This window comes from Xylocopa sonorina, chromosome 12 (genome assembly GCF_050948175.1).
Source record: "Xylocopa sonorina isolate GNS202 chromosome 12, iyXylSono1_principal, whole genome shotgun sequence".
NCBI classification, from domain to species: Eukaryota; Metazoa; Arthropoda; class Insecta; order Hymenoptera; family Apidae; genus Xylocopa; species Xylocopa sonorina.
In genome coordinates, this window is record NC_135204.1 from 6,013,789 (window position 1) to 6,031,370 (window position 17,582).

The 17,582-nt window shown below is 41.9% G+C and overlaps 2 protein-coding genes across 6 annotated transcripts in view; both read left to right on the top strand.

The window, feature by feature from the left end:
- LOC143429616 (uncharacterized) overlaps positions 1-17,582 on the top strand; it is a 148,569-nt gene that overhangs the window by 52,805 nt on the left and 78,182 nt on the right. The window lies entirely within an intron of this gene.
- Positions 1-17,582, top strand: part of LOC143429990 (uncharacterized) — a 53,508-nt gene that overhangs the window by 30,511 nt on the left and 5,415 nt on the right. For 2 of the 5 annotated variants that reach the window (XR_013102590.1, XM_076905906.1), the window contains exons 1-5: positions 8,578-8,743; positions 11,669-12,028; positions 12,686-12,993; positions 13,244-13,637; positions 17,321-17,436. Coding sequence is in view for 4 of the 5 variants with exons in the window: in XM_076905906.1 (XP_076762021.1) it covers positions 8,662-8,743; positions 11,669-12,028; positions 12,686-12,993; positions 13,244-13,637; positions 17,321-17,436 (1,260 nt within the window). In the remaining variant the exon portion in view is untranslated. Of the gene's footprint in view, positions 1-8,577; positions 8,744-11,668; positions 12,029-12,685; positions 12,994-13,243; positions 13,638-17,320; positions 17,437-17,582 lie in introns of those variants that run through there. The other 3 variants (XM_076905907.1, XM_076905908.1, XM_076905909.1) reach the window with 3 other exon arrangements.

A 17,582-nucleotide genomic window follows, 5' to 3' on the forward strand; every position in this document is an offset into this window, starting at 1 on the left:
GTATGTTTTGTACGTTACGTTGATCGGGTAGTTTAGGGTTTTGTGAGATTCTGTGAGATCGTTCTGTGCGTAATCGTTCGGTTATGGAGTTTGGAGTGGTGGACAATATCGTCTGGTCAGAGTTTGAGGCAACGTGAGGCAAGGAGGATGAGGAAGTTCCAGACATGTTTGAATTGATTTTAGTCATTACTGGATACTTGCGTTTGTATATCGTGTACGATGTTTGCATTTCTGGGGTGTTCGATAGACTTGGGAGAGACTTTAGAGTTTTAGGAAACAGGTAAAGTAGGCACAGTAAGTTATAATTTTTTGGAATGGTAATTTAGATTGCTATTCTTCGAGATTCTATGCTCTATTTGTATAATCTGATATACTAATAAGCATTAATAATAAGAAAAATAATTACTAGAATAACATACAAATTAATATTCTAGTAGCTTCTAAGTATTTTTGATATTCGAATTTGCGAATTTCTCATTGAATTCCTAATTCAAGTCTCATAAACACAAAAGAACAAAATTCATTGCAGACATTGAATGTCCAAATAACGATAAATGAAAAATTAATAAATTGCCAGCACTTTTGATTTAAACAAAACTCTTCTGCGTGACAACAAAATTAAAAAATCTAAAATCATGTTGATACATAACAATATGTAAAATACAGTTACAAAATTACAATAAGCTCGCATTACGAATCACGTACCATTCACACACGAAAATGGAAAAAGCATTAGAAACCGTTTCAATAATCGCACTTGGCTCGCGGTTAGAAAAAGCAGCGAACTCCGTATCAGCTTTCCTCGGTTACAATTACGCCTACGCACGCTTCTCGAAGATACGACGGATCGTCGCGAGCCGCTCTGAGCGGCGAAACGCATTCGTCATCATTTTTTTCCCAACGCGAACACCGTGGTGCACCGCGCGGATCTGGAGCGGGTTTCAAAATCGCCAGAAATAATAACCAGGTCCCTGTCACTTTTCTGACGTCCCGTGATGCCTCGAGCACGACGCCGTGTGTCCAGGAGTCCTAAAATACTGCTCCCCTTTAGAAACGAGCGTTCCGCCTCGCCTGGCCGCGCTCGAACCGAACGATACATCAGAATTAATCAGAGGACGCGGACACGTGAGCTGATGGACTGCGAGTGTCACTCGCGTTGCCTTTTGCTCGGTCTCGCGAGGTGAACGTGCTTTTTCTGGGGTTGCGTCACACCACAGCCACGGATATTCAACGAATAGCAGTGTCTGGAAATCTTTTTACTAGCTAGACTCATGGATTTTTGTACGAATTCGTATTTTTATAAATTTGTACATAAGTGAAGATCCGTCTTGAAAATTTAAATATCCTCGCGTATGTCTTGCAAATTTTAAATGTTGAAAGAAGCACAGTGCCTTAGCCAATGGTCTGATTATCAATGCTATTGCAATATGAAGTGTCGATATAAAATTTGTGCATCAAGAATTTTTTGGAATTTCCTACGAATATTTATTTATAAATGGGATAAGGATGATGGGGTGAAGTTAGTATGTGTACATTTCTAAAGTTGCTTTAGTGGATCGAAGCGTATGAATTTTGGAGCAATTTTGAATAGCAAGCGCTGATCTCATTCCTTAAAACTTTGACTATTTTATGAAGTCTTCAATAATTTATAGAACACGATATCATTTCTTATATCTGCTTCTTTTTCCGTAGACTAAAAGTACGAAACTAAGTTGAGAATAAAAACCCAAAATACTTGCGATATTTTTGATTTTATCGCGTGTTCCGTTTACGTTGCCTGAGATCCAATTTAATAATTAAATCCGTCGCAATCGTTCGAGAAAATGCAAGGGTGAAACAGCGACCACAAACCGGGGGAGGTTCTCTCGAAATGTCATCGTCTCGATCGATGCGTGGAACCTACGTATATACCGCATTCTACCCTTTACGGTTTCAGCTGTGCCTGTTTCCACAGAAAAGCAGAAAAGAATAGGTGGCCAGCGATAACGAGCACGTTAGTCCTCTGTGACGCCTTAGATTCGAGATAGGGGCTTGAATTCTAGACGTAATCTCGCCAGCAGCCATGAACAACCCTTTATTGACCCTTGAACGCGACCATTAGTTATAGTCACTACGTTTGAATATTTTATACCTTGTAAGTTCGAGATTCTTTTGTACCTTTGAGTTAAATCGTTCTTCTTATTGCAAATAATCTAAATTCGCATAAATATCATTGCTGAAGGGGGTGTGAAAGTCTTCTGTTAGAAGAAACGATTAGAAACTTCGTTGAAGGTATACAAATTTGCTATTATATCAGAAAGTTATCAGAGATATTGTAATTGACTAATGTGAGATCTGTTTGGTAGGTTTTGCGATCATACTTCCTTGTTTGAACACTTTAAGCAAGTTTACATACGCATAATGCAGTTATCGATCAGTTACTCGAAATGGCTGGAAGTTCCGTGGGATTTTCAGATTTAAGAAGATTCGTGGCTGTTTGCTCGAAAGTTTCGAGTAATGCCACCCCATTATTCAACTTCCCTTAAAACGGATCTCCGGTGGAGAGCTTTCGCAACCTTTCGCGGGATCCGACTTAGCTCTCTCGTCTCTAACAGCCTGTCATTTTGCATTCGGAAAATATAACCAGCTCTGTGACGGAAATGCGATGCTCAGAAATCGCATAAAATTATAATCGTTGGAATCGAGAACTGGAGAATTGTAAAAAAAATTTATATAGTTGAAAAATTTAACGTGTCGACTATATGTTTTACATTAGGAAATGCAAATATTCTAAATTGGGGTGTTAAGGGTGAACTGCTCTACAATCAGTTCTAAAATTTGTGAATCGCTTTAGAATTTGAAATCTATCTCACAAAAAATAGAAAGTAAATTTAAATCTTTAAAAAATTATTAACGAACGTCACAATCGTTTAACTTGCTATAAAACCCCCCTAAGGGTTTCTCAATAAATCCAGCGCCTCTAATGAAACGCGTCACGCTCAATTTCACCAACAAATTGCGTTTCGCAGACGATAATGATACATATTTATGTGATTGAGCTATAGACACGGCAGCGTACTGCAGGAAACACCTCTGGAACACTATTTCTTGCAATAGTAGAATAAGGAAGACTTGCAACCAGGTCTCGTACGTTTTCTGACGTAGAGGAAGCGAAGATAAGAGCGGAGACGATCAATGAAACTCGCTGGTGTACTGGTATGCACCAGATATGATCGTGCTAGAGTCGTCCGAGCTGCTATAAACTCGAATGTAGGCTGTCACTGAATGTGGAACGTGTGTAGATTTCGCTGCGCGTTAGAGAGAAGTGGTTCGAGGCAGTTTCGTTTCGAATGGATTCAGGAAATATCGTTTGACGCCATTAATATTAACGTTGGGTACCTTTTGGCCAGCCCAAATGAGAGGTTTCTTCGTCTAGAACAGAAGAAATGATCAAACAAATATTTAGATGAATTCTCGACGACAGTATGGGAGTGTAGTTTCACAATAACTCAATTTCTATATTTCTTCTAACCGAATAGTGCAATTTTTTTTATTACAAATTATCGCAAATTTAAAAAGTAAAATATGTGTTTACATTTCTTCCTAATTATCAGTGAAATGAATGATAAGAAATGTTAGAGCAGTGGAGTCAGAGTTTATTGCAGAGAAACGTGAAAGTGAAAAGGGAATTGAATTATTTAGAATTACAAAATTTTTGGTTACAAATTAAAAGCACGAATGAACGCAAATTTAATTTGTGGCACTTACATCTACAACAATTATAATCGCCCATTTTTCGACAAAGATTTCGCTCGTACACGCGATGGCTGATCACGAACGACGTATTCTACTTTTCCCGGCAGTAATCGCGCGCAATCGCGTATAACCGATGGCGGTGGCACGGTGGCTACCTTTAGACAAAGTAACAAGTTTCAAAGTTGTTTATCCCCCGGTTCAAAGAATTCTTACGCAACCACGGTGTTAGAGTTCGAGATATCGCCTTTCCCACTACTTGATGGTCTTCATTGGCAAGCGGATTTCATAATACACCTTGTTAAAATCTGTTCTGAACCCGTTATCATAGAGTGGCCTGTACTGTATTCAGATAATCTTTATTGCCCCGAAATAATCTCTTCTAGGGAGAGAACTGTGCTCGTGATATCGGTACGTAACTTATGTAGTCAACTCGATCCTTTTCGCGTAACTTCCGATAGCTTTCGTAATAATAATCTCAGCTCTAATCGCACGCACTAAATTAATATCTTTTTTCCTCCTTCAAGTAGTTCATTCGCTTTTATTATTGCATTTATTTTATTATTGTTACTCGTTTCATTGAGCGTTCAAAACCGAACAATAATAAATATATAAGAACAGTAACAATAACAAATAAATATAACAAAACCGTGCACAGTAAAGATATATTTAGCCCCTCTAGAAGAACACAAATCACCTCAGCGAATCTCAACAATTTTCTTACATAAACGATCAGAAAACCGATCTCATAATTGCCACCCTCGAGAAGCTTCTACTAAATCGCGATGCTCATCCGAATAAGTCCCAAGGAGACCCCAAGTATACTCTAAATACATCCCCGTGAATACCAAATGGAAACATCTATAAATGCCCGCGTATATTTTTACATGGTAAAAGAAGACGTACGCGTGTGCAACAGTTTTTCTTTTTCTCCTCGCGGCCAATCGCCGATCCATCCCAGGCATAGCGATCTCTGGCAGGCATTTCAGGCCTCCGCCGCTTGGCTCATCGTTTCTCCGTCCGCGGCTCGCTTTTGCAACTTCGTTCGCAACGGATATCGCACGCTCGATAATTGACCTATTTGCGCTGATTCTGACGCGTGCTTCGGGACAATCGTCTTCTTACTGTCAATCGCGTTTTGAACAATACGATCATTAACCGAGTCTGAGGCGCGGTGGCAATCATTCTGGGGCCAATAGTCGCCCTTTCGCTTAGAGGAGTTCCTCCATTCGAGCTACCCTTCCAGCTGATACTGCAACGCACTCACTCGTGTTCGTTACGTTATCACGCACGCGTGTAATTAAACGTAATTTTATTTCATTTTTGATATAATTTAATTTTATAATTAGTATGGTTTGCTACGTATAAATTATATAATGTCAGTTTACACTAGCGTAGCACAGATTCAGTTATGCCACGTCAAGTGAGGCTATATCTATAGCAGCAGACCCGCGTTAAATGCAACCAAGTTGTCCTTAATCAATCTACTATCAAAAGTATACATCACTAGGTTATATTGGTGTAGCATAAGTTGAGTATGTTACATTTGATTTATTATATGTGTGGCATAAATTATTGTACTACCTTCTTATACGTCACGTGTAAATTATGGTAATAATGTAACGTGTTGCATCGCATATAAAAGGGAATGCGTGTTCTCCAAAGTGTGTGCGAGCAAACGTACTCACAGATATTGTGCTTCTGTGTGACACGTACTTATAGGCATCTGGGTTATAGTTCGTGAGACTTGAAAGTAGCATTGAAAAATTCATAGGGAATAGTTAGAATTGTCATACCACTTTGCGCAAAAAAACAACGAAGGAGAGTCTCTTGGGTGCTGTTCAATTTGTCTCGATCCTTTTTCATCGCGGTAAGAAGAGATGAAGAGGGTGTTGCAAGCAAAACCGCAGCCAATTACAATTTAAGATAAAAGTGAAGATGTTAAAAATGAACAAGTTCTCGCGTACGAAGCAATAATCGAAGTTCTATCGTCACGCGTGTTTTCGTTGTCCACGCCCAATGGTACTAAAATGGCAACAACAATAATTGTTTACAACGAGCACGCTGCTAGAAGGAAGCGGAAACAGCGCGAGCCCGGGATTTCTCTCGTTGCACGCATTACTGATTACCGTTTAAAGATTGTGGCTCGAGCTTGCGTGGCCCGCAGAAATTAGTGCCGTTTAGAGACGGTGCCATAATTGCATCGCGTCCGAACCGCCGTGCCACCACCGTTCCTGACCTTTCTGCCTGCGTGGAATTGCCTCAGGTGCACGATTTCCAGCCACCGTTTGCATCTGATAATATCTCGAACAAGAAACTCTATCCCTGACCGCTGATAAAACGGATTCCCAATTATGTGACTTGCTATCAAATTATTGGGTCGTTGCTATTAACGACTTCACGCTAGAGGGACTTTTAAAGTCAACTTTGCCATTCTCCATTTTCATTTTACTTTGACATCCATAATCACCCCATACAATTATAAAAATACCATTATAATTATATAAAAATAATATTTAATTGGTGTTTCATTGAAGTTCGATTAGAAACTTAATCTCTTATGAAATATTTATCATTTATCGTTTTGGAGGTTAAAAATGAGAAATTCTGGTCTAAGCGATTTCGATATTAATTTCGTTTCTTTCATCGAATATGTAATTTGTATGTTACGCGTTTACTTTGGGCGCTCTGGTCTCATTGGTGTCGAATTGACGCTGTCAGGAAGAGGACCAAGCGATGTCCAAATCGTAAGGTTAATAATCTCGTCGATGTTCCACGAAAATGACAAATGCCCGGTGTTTTACGTAACCCGGCAATGAAACGGCGTGCAACCTACTTGGCATCCGATCGCGAGCGCGATCGCGTGATAAATTTGCGAGCTTCACAACATTATTTTTACCCAAGGCATATTGTTCCTGGCGTATCGCTAAGGTTTGTTGTGCGATCAGGCGTTTTGAACATTGTTCTCGTCTAACTCTGGCCATTGGCGCGTTCCTCTATACATCATTGTCAAGTTAGGACAGTTTGTCGTTAAAAGACTTGATCTTGACGGCGACAACCAAGGAAGCCTTCGGTTTATTCGACTTCCTATGTCCAATTTTAATCTCAGAAATTATTTCTATTAAAAATACTTCAAGTTTCATTCTTTTACGTCGATGCGTTAATTATTGTACCGTGCTAGTAATTTTTTCTGGAATTCTACTGTTTTCTACATATTGAATATTTTTTTTTTTTTTTTTGTTAGTTCTTTGTATTTCTTTTTATAATAATTAATATTTATCAGTATGTTGATAACTGTTGTTATGCCTGCAATAAAATGGACGGATATAAATGTTTCGTGGTAGGCGCACGATGTGTTTTCTATTTGCTACTTAAAATAGCCTAACTAATCCCAGTACGAAGGACCTTCAAATTCGATTAACACTGAAGTGGCTAGCTCCGCGTACACTGTACAGTTAGAAATTATGAAACAGCAACATCTTCTCTCGTGAAAGTAAACCACACCCATGGCTCCTATTTCGTAATCATTTTTGCAAATACTGTTCCACAGTGTCAACTTTTACAGAATTACGTAATATCCAACAGCAACGTGGATATCATCTATTCAACGTTCGTAACAATATAATCTAAAGATAATTCAAAGTTTTTTGTGTAGTAAAAAAAAAAAGTTGAACAATACCTTGTTCAACTTGGCTCGTTAAATCTTTCAAACTAAGAATACTTGTGCAAATTAAATTCTTGCGAATGCAAGTAAAGGAATCTTTTTTATCCCGAACAAAAAGGGGTTGAATACTTCAATGATTACCTTTTAAAATAAAAGATAGCTCGTGCACCCTATATCTTGTCTTAAATAATAAAAATCTATAGCCTAGCAATGATTAATCGTAAAAAGACATAAACATTTCCCAACACTTGTTCTAAAAACTAAAGGATCTAAGACCTCGACACCTAAATTCTAATAACCAATACACCCTCAGCAATCATAAAAAAAAACCTTAAATTTCCCCCTATCTTATCTCGATCAACAAAAACTTAGACATCCAAGAACCAATAGGATAAACATCGGAAGACATAGAAAATCTCCATATTTATCCAGGACTTAAACATCCCAACCAGACAGTACTCGCAAAAAGAGAAATACATCCTCCTATCGGAAACACTCTCGCAGCGATTAGCCAGAGAATAAAAAAAAACTTCCAGAAACATTTCCATTCCGCCTAGTCCGATCAGTCGTTTAACACCTCGGTAGTCAGCCACTAATTGCAATCGTTCGCCGTTTAACCCGTCCCGATTGAATGAACCACGGGTATGGATGAGTCGATCTCGAACAGCGGGCACGGTTAGCGACACCGATGGCCAGCGCGCTTGGTCCTCGCCCGTTTTCTATTCTAATTCCGTCGCTATTCTAGTCCACGACCGGCCAATGGGCTACGTCCGCCCGCGAGTAAACGTTTCTCTTCGTCTCTCCTCCCTCAGCGGCCCCTCTGCACCCCGTACCTCTCGCTGTCACAACCGCAGTCGTTCCCGAGGCATCGCGTGCGCCAGATTATTCACCGGCAATCTCCTTTTTATTTGGCGCGTTCGCGGTTCGAACACCCCGGAAACCGTCCAATCGGAAACCGCCGCGAAGTGTCGCGCGTCTAGGACCCCTGACCATTGGCGTGGACGTCGATCGCGACCCAACGAACGGGCCCCGATTCGATCTTAACCGCTGCTCTTCTTCTTCTTCTTTCCTTTTCTCTCTCTCTCTCTCGCTTCGATCGCGTCGCGGATGAAGAAGCAGTGGGAAGAGGAGGGTTGAAGGGAGCGTGAAACTCGAGTGAAACAATCGTGCGACTGGTGTGTGTATCGGAAGAAAGATTCGGGAAGAAGGATATCGCGAGGAGAACGGGCAACGTGCGACGTTAGAGGGCGCGGACAGAGAGAGAGATGCAGTGGCGACGCCAGCGAAGGGTTACCCACGTGATCGGCTCGTCCAATCACGTTCTACTTTTAGCGAGGTACCAAGACGGTACGGAAACCCTATGGAAGAGACTGATCATGGTCGTTAGACGAGGAGCTTGCGGTTCCTTTCTTTGTTGGCTTCCGCGATAGACCCCCGTGTAACTGGATGAAGAACCACGGTGGGGGGAAAAGGTTTTTCTAATTACAGATGGAACTCGTATGATGAAGGAATGGATGTTTGAAGGTTGAACTTCGTTCCTTTGAAGTTAAACGACGGGGCAACATATGTATTTGTTGAAACGTGCGATGAATAAGGCGCGTGTGCTGATTTTTCTACTGAACTGTTCTTTATCGATATGTATGATCTATACTAGTCGCGCGATATAGATTTAAATAACGTTAAATGTATTTGTGTTGTTATACGGGGGTCTGATGTAATTTTCTTTCTTTCCTTACATCGTTGTCTAGCAATTGCCAATTAATTAAAGGAGACCTAGAAGTTCTTCTGTTCCTCTGTAGTTTTTATGGTTTTGTTGTAGAGGAGGATGCTTTTGGTTGAGAGAGAATAATGCACACGCTTCCTTAGGTCCATGACCAGTCACGATTTTCTAGAACTAGTGTTGTCGAGTAGTGGAATCTTTGTTTTTTAATAGTGAAACGCAGGAGGATCGCACGACGTAGCAGCAGTAGCTATTTCGTGTAAGGTTTGTTTTGCTTCCGTGTTTTATATTTGTTTCGAAGCTGCGCAGAACTAGCTACGCAGTGGGAATTAGTCCTGAATGTGTCCTGAATCGGTTCTAAGAGTGAGAGAAACAAAGTATGGGACACAGACTTTGATATCAGAGCAGATGATATACCCATTGCTGGTATACCCAGCAAGAATAGCAAAAATTAATAATTTCATGTAATTTGTATAAGAAAAACCTTTAAATTGTTTAATTTGAATTTTTTCGATTACGAATGATTCTAGTAGTTTGAAATCTTAAATTGAGATTGCAGATTGAAATAGCTTTTTGGAGCGATTCTTAAGTAAAGAAACGTGGAACATTGGGAACTGGAAATTTACAATTCAGATCGCAATTTCTCGAGGCCAAATCGCTATAAACGTATTGCACATGATTGAAACCGTCTCGTATCGTGAAACTGGGAACCGAAACAAACCTGTGGTCGATTAAAATCGAAGGCTTGGTGATAATATTGGCTTGATTTCGCGCTTAGAAACGAACGATTAGATTAACTGCTGTTTAGTAAATCGTAGGTACACGTAACAGGCATTCTAATGGCTGTGCTTTGACTCCTTGGCGGCCGGTGCGTGTCTCGAATGGACCTTGCATTTTTCAGGTGTCGCGCGCGCAACCCGCGTCATATAAAAACACACCGTCTTATGCAAGCGCTCTTTTATTTTACATAATGCGCGTATGTGCTTTCGTACGTGAGTTTCGAGAGATTTATATTTTTACCACTTAACCATCCGCGACTATCTAGATTTTTCACTCGGCAAAAACCGTCGATTTATTTATTCCGTTACTGTAAAATGCAAAAATACCGCTTCGATGGATAACATAAATCTTCTGGGAGAAACCAGATCCGAGGAAAAAGGAAATATTACGTAAATAAATGTTTCTTTCCTTCTCTGAGCTGTATATTAGTAAATGGTATTAATTGTGCGTTTGAATCGTTAAATTACTATACTTCTGTTTTTTTTATCGAATCGTCAAGGAGTTAGTAGTTAAGCTCGCTTCGATTAAGAAAAGTGCACAAAACACCTCGCTTATTTGCATAGTAGAAAAAGGAGAATATACATTTACTTTGTAAATTATACAAATTATGCTAACGAAAGGATCAATAATGTGTCTTTGGAGTAAGTGTAAGAATTCAACACGATACGCCATCGGACACCTAAATCATCAAATAATAAAATGCTTGACACGATAAAAATTCACTCTGGCTATTCACGAAGAGTACTGGCATTTCTCATCGAATTTTTTATAATAATTTCCTGCTCCATAAATAACACTTGTTCGAAGAAATTGCAGTTTACAGTTATTAAAGAAAATCTGTTCAAACTGAGATAATTTTCAACATATGCAAGTTTCATGGAAACTCGAAACATTGCTTTAAAAATATTCAATTTTAAGTAGAACAACCATATATTAAATCACTGTCTCCTAAATCAGATCGATTCTCCTCATTTTCTTCATTCTCTCGTTTCACATAACCATAAACAATAAAAGCAAACTTTTCATGCATCTTTTTGTAAACAACAGACATCATTGATTGTGCATATTTGGACTAAAAATAATCCAGGAACTTAAAAAATAGCAGAAAAGTAACGGAAATACCTAATCGAATAGATTCCACGACCATTTTGTCGATACTTTCCCATGGCACGAGATTTATCGTTGCATACACCGTATCAGTTGTACATACACGTTCTACACACGTATAAATACAGGCTGCTCGCTTGGACACGATCGGATTTGTTGGTAGATATCGAGCACCGTTGCGCTCGAGTGACGAATTCCTCTGCAATCCGAGTCTAGTCGATGGGTAGCCTTCCCGCGCGAGAAATCGCCGGGTGTCGTTTTTATGAGTCGCGATACACACGCACAGGCAACCCCTCCGCAAATACGATTACCTTGTTATTAAATTTCCCGATAAACATCACCCTCTTTGTACGTCCGCTGGTGTGCTTCAACCTTTTTTATCTCGTTCGAAATTAAAACGATGCGATTACTCGTTTAACATCGACATACCTAATGAATTAAATTCTGGGATCATACTAGAGGGTCTCACAGCGAATCAGAAGAATATCCTCAAATTCTATTTCCAATTACTTAACGAAGATGAATAGTCAATTATGTCTACTACTTTAAAACTAACAACAATATATCTCTACCATGACACGTATCAGCTGTTAATTAAAGAAGAGAAGAAGAAAGAACATTCACAAGAAATCTAACGAACGAATGTTCCCTCTTTTCGTTTGCAGCTCCACCCGGTGAAGAGGACGATGAAGAAGGGTTGCGAAACGGGTACGCGGAAGGCCAACACAATGATTCAGGCACGCACAGCTTCAGTAGGAACGTCCAGAGCGGCTACAAGCCGCGCAGGACCGGAAGTAACGAGGGTGGTGGTACGCGGCACAAGGACGAGTCGTCCGGCTCGCCGTCGAAGCCGAAGATCATCTTCAACGAGGATGAGTACACGAGGATCACGACACCTAGGCAGGACATGCTGTTCAAGAAGGGCTACCTGTCGCGGAAGAAGCCCTGGACCGGAAACGCGAACACCAGCGCGACGTCCTCGACCACGGAGAGCCAATCGGCGTCGCATTCCACCGCAGGTAGAGGTATAGGTAGAAACGTGATGCATTTCATCGAGTTTCTGGCTTGTCTCGTCCGTCTTCCTGGTCGTGACGTCGTTTCCGGGAGGCTGCTTGGAGTTAATCCCCCCCAACCCCCTGTGAAGTTTGTATGACTCTTCGTGTTTCTCTATTGTATCTCGTTGAGGTGCGTTTAGAGATGTGACGAGTTTAGCGTTTACCGAACAATGCGTCTGAGAACTTTTGTATTTGGATCGTTTAGATTTATTTGTTTAGAGAAAAATATATCATTCGTAACTGTCTTTTGGTTTCAATTAAAGAAGTAGCTCAGTTAATATATAAGCACGGTGGAGTATTATCGAAATGCTATAGCATATGAACTTATGGGTTGATACGTAATGTCCAAATCAATACAATATTGTATTGAGATAAAAGCTTAGGAATTAATTTATTATATATCTAATATGAATGTGTTTTTGAAGTATCAACTATGGCTCCTACAAACACGTCTTCTCCACCTACCATAACTCACAACCAATAACTCCAGTAATACAGAAACAAGTCACTACAGTGTTCTGGCTGCTGTTGTAAAAAAAAAACTTAGCTAACATGGATACCAGTTGCACAGGCTTGGACTCTGCTGTTACCATGCCTCTCGCTTAAACTGCATCGCGTCAATTCCAGATGGCAGCGAGACCACTGAGGATCAGCAGCTGTTGGACAGGGACTGCGGCACCACCGAGTATCCACCGATGATGAACTCTGGCGCGCAATTAAGCTACGAGACGTTCTACAACCAAGTGGGTGGTTTCTATTACGAGTACCCCGCTTTGATGGTGGTTGGTCCAGCACCGATGCATGCAGCGCAGGTCGCGCCCAGTGTCCTGGCGGCCGTGCCTTGTGGACCGGTGCCTCTCAGGCCCATAGAGTGGATCAATCCTACTTTTGTGCCCAAATTACCTGGCCAGTCGTACTGTATGATGAATTACGAGGTACAGTGGACGAGATCCTCATTCTCAGAGGCCTCCTTCTTCAGAACTCTCTTTGTACTGTCTCTATACAGTTACTGTGCGCTTTGTCCCTGAGAAAGTCCTCTGTATTTTATCTAATCTGATTTCACCGGTTCTAACATAGTTCTATGGTATACAACGCTCTTTGAATATCCTTTGAACCTCGCTCTACCAACCCCAGAGTAGCCAGTATTATGAAAATACGATCTGACGAACTTAATGTCCCTTGCAGGCGAACCAAGAGGGCGTAGTGGTAATGGAAGAGGAGGAGAACGCGATACCAACATTCGAGAACTCCAACGGGACCTGTAACGAGAGCGGGACAGGCAGCGCCAGTTGCAACGGTAGCGTGGCCAGCGAAACGGAAGAGCAGCCTGCAGAAGCCGTCGATACGAACGAGGAGCAACGAGTAGACGAGCAAGTGGAAGAACAAGCGGAGGAGGAACAGTACGGGGACGAACAGCCGGTTGAGGAGCAGCCAATGGAGAACGGGATGAACGGTGGGCCTTACTATGAGCCAGTGATGATGCAACAGCCGGTACACATGTCCCACGTGATACCAGCGGTCGCTTCGCCGTACATATACCCTGGCTACATGTTCGGCCCTCCTTTGATGAACATGAATGGTTAGTTGATAGAAGAGAGCCAGCAACGAGTTTAACCCGATTATCCTCGAACCCTTTACTTATTCTCTGTCATTGGCAGTGGATTCTTTAGCGGAAACAGAGTTACTCTCGCTCCTATTTGCTATCGCATGACCTTAGACGCGGAGTTTCTTTCGCTCTTCCCTTTATTTCTTTCTCTCTTTCTCTCTCTTTCTCTCTCTCTCTACCTCTCTATTGTAGCTTTGGTTCTGTTCATGGAAAGATGGACGGAACAACGGGCGAACTTCCGAAGGTTATTTTTCTTGCTGCTAAGAGAGAATCTACGCACTCCGGGGATGGAGCAGCGCAACGTTGCGCCATACGTTTCTTTATGGGTGTTGGTTGTTACGGAGATCCCTCTTTCCGCCAGGCTTTTTGCTTTGCCTTTGTAGACGAGGCGTTTCAATGTGGGAAAGTTAGTTTTAGCGGGTGCTCGATTGTTAAGTATGGAACTATCAACTCGGGGAGAGCATTTAGCAGCGAATGCAACGCGCAAACATTCATTTCTGAACGGTATTATGTTCGCTGTAGGAGCCAACTTTTGTATATTTAGTTAGTGCGAGACAGAAACAGCCAGCGAATGTAGAGCCCAGAAAAGTTTCTACCTCGATGGAAATAACAACAAAGTAGAGTATGTTAATGAACCCAAATTTGTTTAAGCGCCACGCGCCGCTATATATCCGAGAATGATAGAAGTTATTTATCAGCGTTACACAACTCGATTTAATTGTCTCTGTCACGAAAGAGAAGCCAGGCCAAGAAGGCTATATGTATACGTACAGTAGAACTTCATTTATTCAAACACGTCAGGGAACCAACGAATTCACACAATAGAAGCTCGGTTATTCGCTATGCAGCGCTATTTCAACAGCCTCGTTTATACGTTGATGATTATAAATGAGTTCGCAATTCGAATTACAATCTGTAACTTAGTACTCGAAGTTCCATCTGGATGGCGCGCGTAGTTCGTTCTCAAAGATGGCAGCCTGCCCCTTAATCAGATGCTCTTAACCCACTTGCGAGTAGCGCATCATATTATTTAACGATACAAAAGAGTTTTACTGCTTCGTCTTATAATTTTTTGTCGTATGAACCAATTAGTGGTTCACTCAAAAGAAAATACGCGATAAATGTGCGCATACGTGAACTGCTTACATACGTATACTCTTTTCTACAGTAAATCGTACCTCGAGTGGAATCTCATTCGAATAAATAGAGTTCTACTGTCCGCGTATATACGTGAAAGTAAGAGAAGCGCGATACAGCTAACGATACATCGCCGTTTTTATTTTTCATTGCTCCTTCCCCGTGCTGCGTCAGCTTAGGCGTTAGTACGTTTGATTGTACCTGTTTCTAATGTTAAACGAGAACAGTGTCGGTTGGATGCGCGGCCAGGAGAAAGGGATATAGCCAGATACATGACTGCTGTCCCGTCCATCGGCATCATTGCTGTTTTATTACCGCCGTGCCTCTGCCACATTCAAGGTAAAAGGTAATAATTCGCAAAGAGAGCCGCTACTCTTTAGGTACGATCGCGATGATACTGCGTAGTCGTTCCTTCGTTGCTTCTCTTTTCTCTACACGCGTCGCCCAAGGGTGGAGCTTTTTGTTCCCGATCGACTCTTTCGCTACGACAGCACTGATGCCCCTTTTACTAGGCATTCAGCGTTACAGGCGGGAATTGTATACTGATTTCCAAGCGTAAAAGAACAGATAACACCAATAAACTAGTTTTCCAAATGTTATTTGGAAAACTAGACGGTTATAGTTGATGTTGCATCGATATTAGATATAACGTCATTAGTAGCGAAAGAGTTGAGTCTATTAGTGGATTAATCGCGAGTTTATTGGCAAGATATCCAAAAGCAATATGGCGAAATTGACACGTCTACACGTCTAATACCTCGAGCACAATTCCCTTTGGACTAGACGCACACTGGCTTGTCACCAATTGCGACCCCATGACAGGCATCTGAACGCAATAGCTCAGATAACGCGATAATTAGCTTGGTGACACGATGATCAGACACACCAGTATTGTGATTCATATCTCAATACTTGGTTACACCTAACGCAATTGATCCATCATCATTTCCACATCAAAGTAATCCTCAAATTTATTCAAACTAACTTTCCAAGTATACAAAGTATCCATTCATTCTCACACACGGGACAGCCTGTGAATGAAGTTGCCCAAAGACAAGAATGGTGTTCACACAAAAGATCACTGTTTACATAGCGTGCGCCTAGGGCCAATACGAGCAACGAGCACGCGTCAATCGACCACGGAAATAGAGGCAACAAAAAGTCCCATAGGAAACTTGGGGTGCGCCGCGTAAGTGGCGTCGTCCACAGAAATAATCGACGACCACGTCCGCTTAGATCCAGGCGATCGTAGCTAAAGCCGAGACTCTCTGACACGCTCTCGTTATGTATACGGTGTGCGTGTGCGTGTGTGTGTGCGCGCGCGCGTGCGTACGCGCGTCCTCTTGCATACTGTTGTTCCTAATTAATCTAGTCTCGAGCCCGTCATCCGTGTTCTATCACCGTAATCCTACCGTTCACCAATCGGCACGCCGTCACGCACGTTGCACAAAAGGAACAGGCGTGGTCTTCACCATAGTCATGGGCCACCGTATCGACTCATATACAGGGGAAGCGTTACTCTCGCTGAGGGATGATGCTGACCGTGCGCACAAGGGCATCGGCATTCTAACTGAGGGCTGGAGTATGGTTGTGAAAACACTCTGCGTTAACTATCCTTTGGTCGACCAGGCGAGTCGATGGTTAGAAACACAGCACCACGTGGTGGGGTCGTCCAGGTGGGACAGGACTTAATTGCTCGAATCGTTTGAACGTGGATGTTTTGTTTGTCTCCTTCGACTTGTCTTGTCGAGCAAGGTACAAGTCTGTATTTTATACTTTTTTTTCTCGACACGTTCTTTCATTTTTGTTCATTGTATTTTTTTTTAGTTATTTGGTTTTTTCTATCGTACTTTTGAACCGTTATCGAAGAGATCGTTAATAGAAATTGTTAGCTCAGAGCGAGTTCAGACATCTGTAATTGTCTTTATCGCGTAACTTTAATATTAGCTCGAGGCACTTTGTTGCGAGAATGTGTATTTCCGTCTTTCAGTGTCGCTTTCTTGGAAACTACCGGAACGAATTTCGATGTTTTCTGAAAATATTCGAAATCGACGAACGATACACGTGAAATCTGTGAAACGAGAAAGACGCTGGAATAGATTTCCTTTTGCCGCGCGTATTTTTGTCGCATCCCAAGAAGAAGCAAAGAAACGTAGAAACCAAAGCGTAGTTAACAAGTGTTTTCGTAAGTGCACTCTTCTGCTTGAACCGCGGGAGGGGCGTCGAGAACTGCGTTTCAGCTTCGCCAGACCGTGATCCGCCAGTGGCGTCGCTGGTTTCTCGAATAGCAGCGGTTTAAAATAGCGTCCGCGGCGTCGCGGAAGCCCAAGTTCAGTTCTCGCGCCCTTCGACGCGCGTCGATACGGGCCGCCTCCTCGAATTCGACCTGTTGCACACTGCGCAATTCCAGGAGGGGAGCTCCGCGTTATCGACCCACAATATCGTTCAATTTTTGTATTTGGGTGCACATGGGTTGATTAAGGGGAGTTTTGATCGATGGTGTTTCTCTGCTGCCCAAGGTGTAACGGTACAGGGTGCGCCCATGTTCAGAACGGCGGACGTCACGGCTATGTCACCGGCCTGTGCCAAGCGAAGGAAGAAAAAAAAGAGAAGGAAGCAGAGAAGACTTGCTACGGTGAGTACCCTTGTTTTTTAGCTACTTTTTTCCCCCTTAAATTGGAATTATTCGTGACAAGAGATATGTGTACAATTGTACTTGCAGAGAATTTCAGATTTCATTGTTATAGTTCTTATCAAGGACGTCCAAAGGGTTGTACTTAT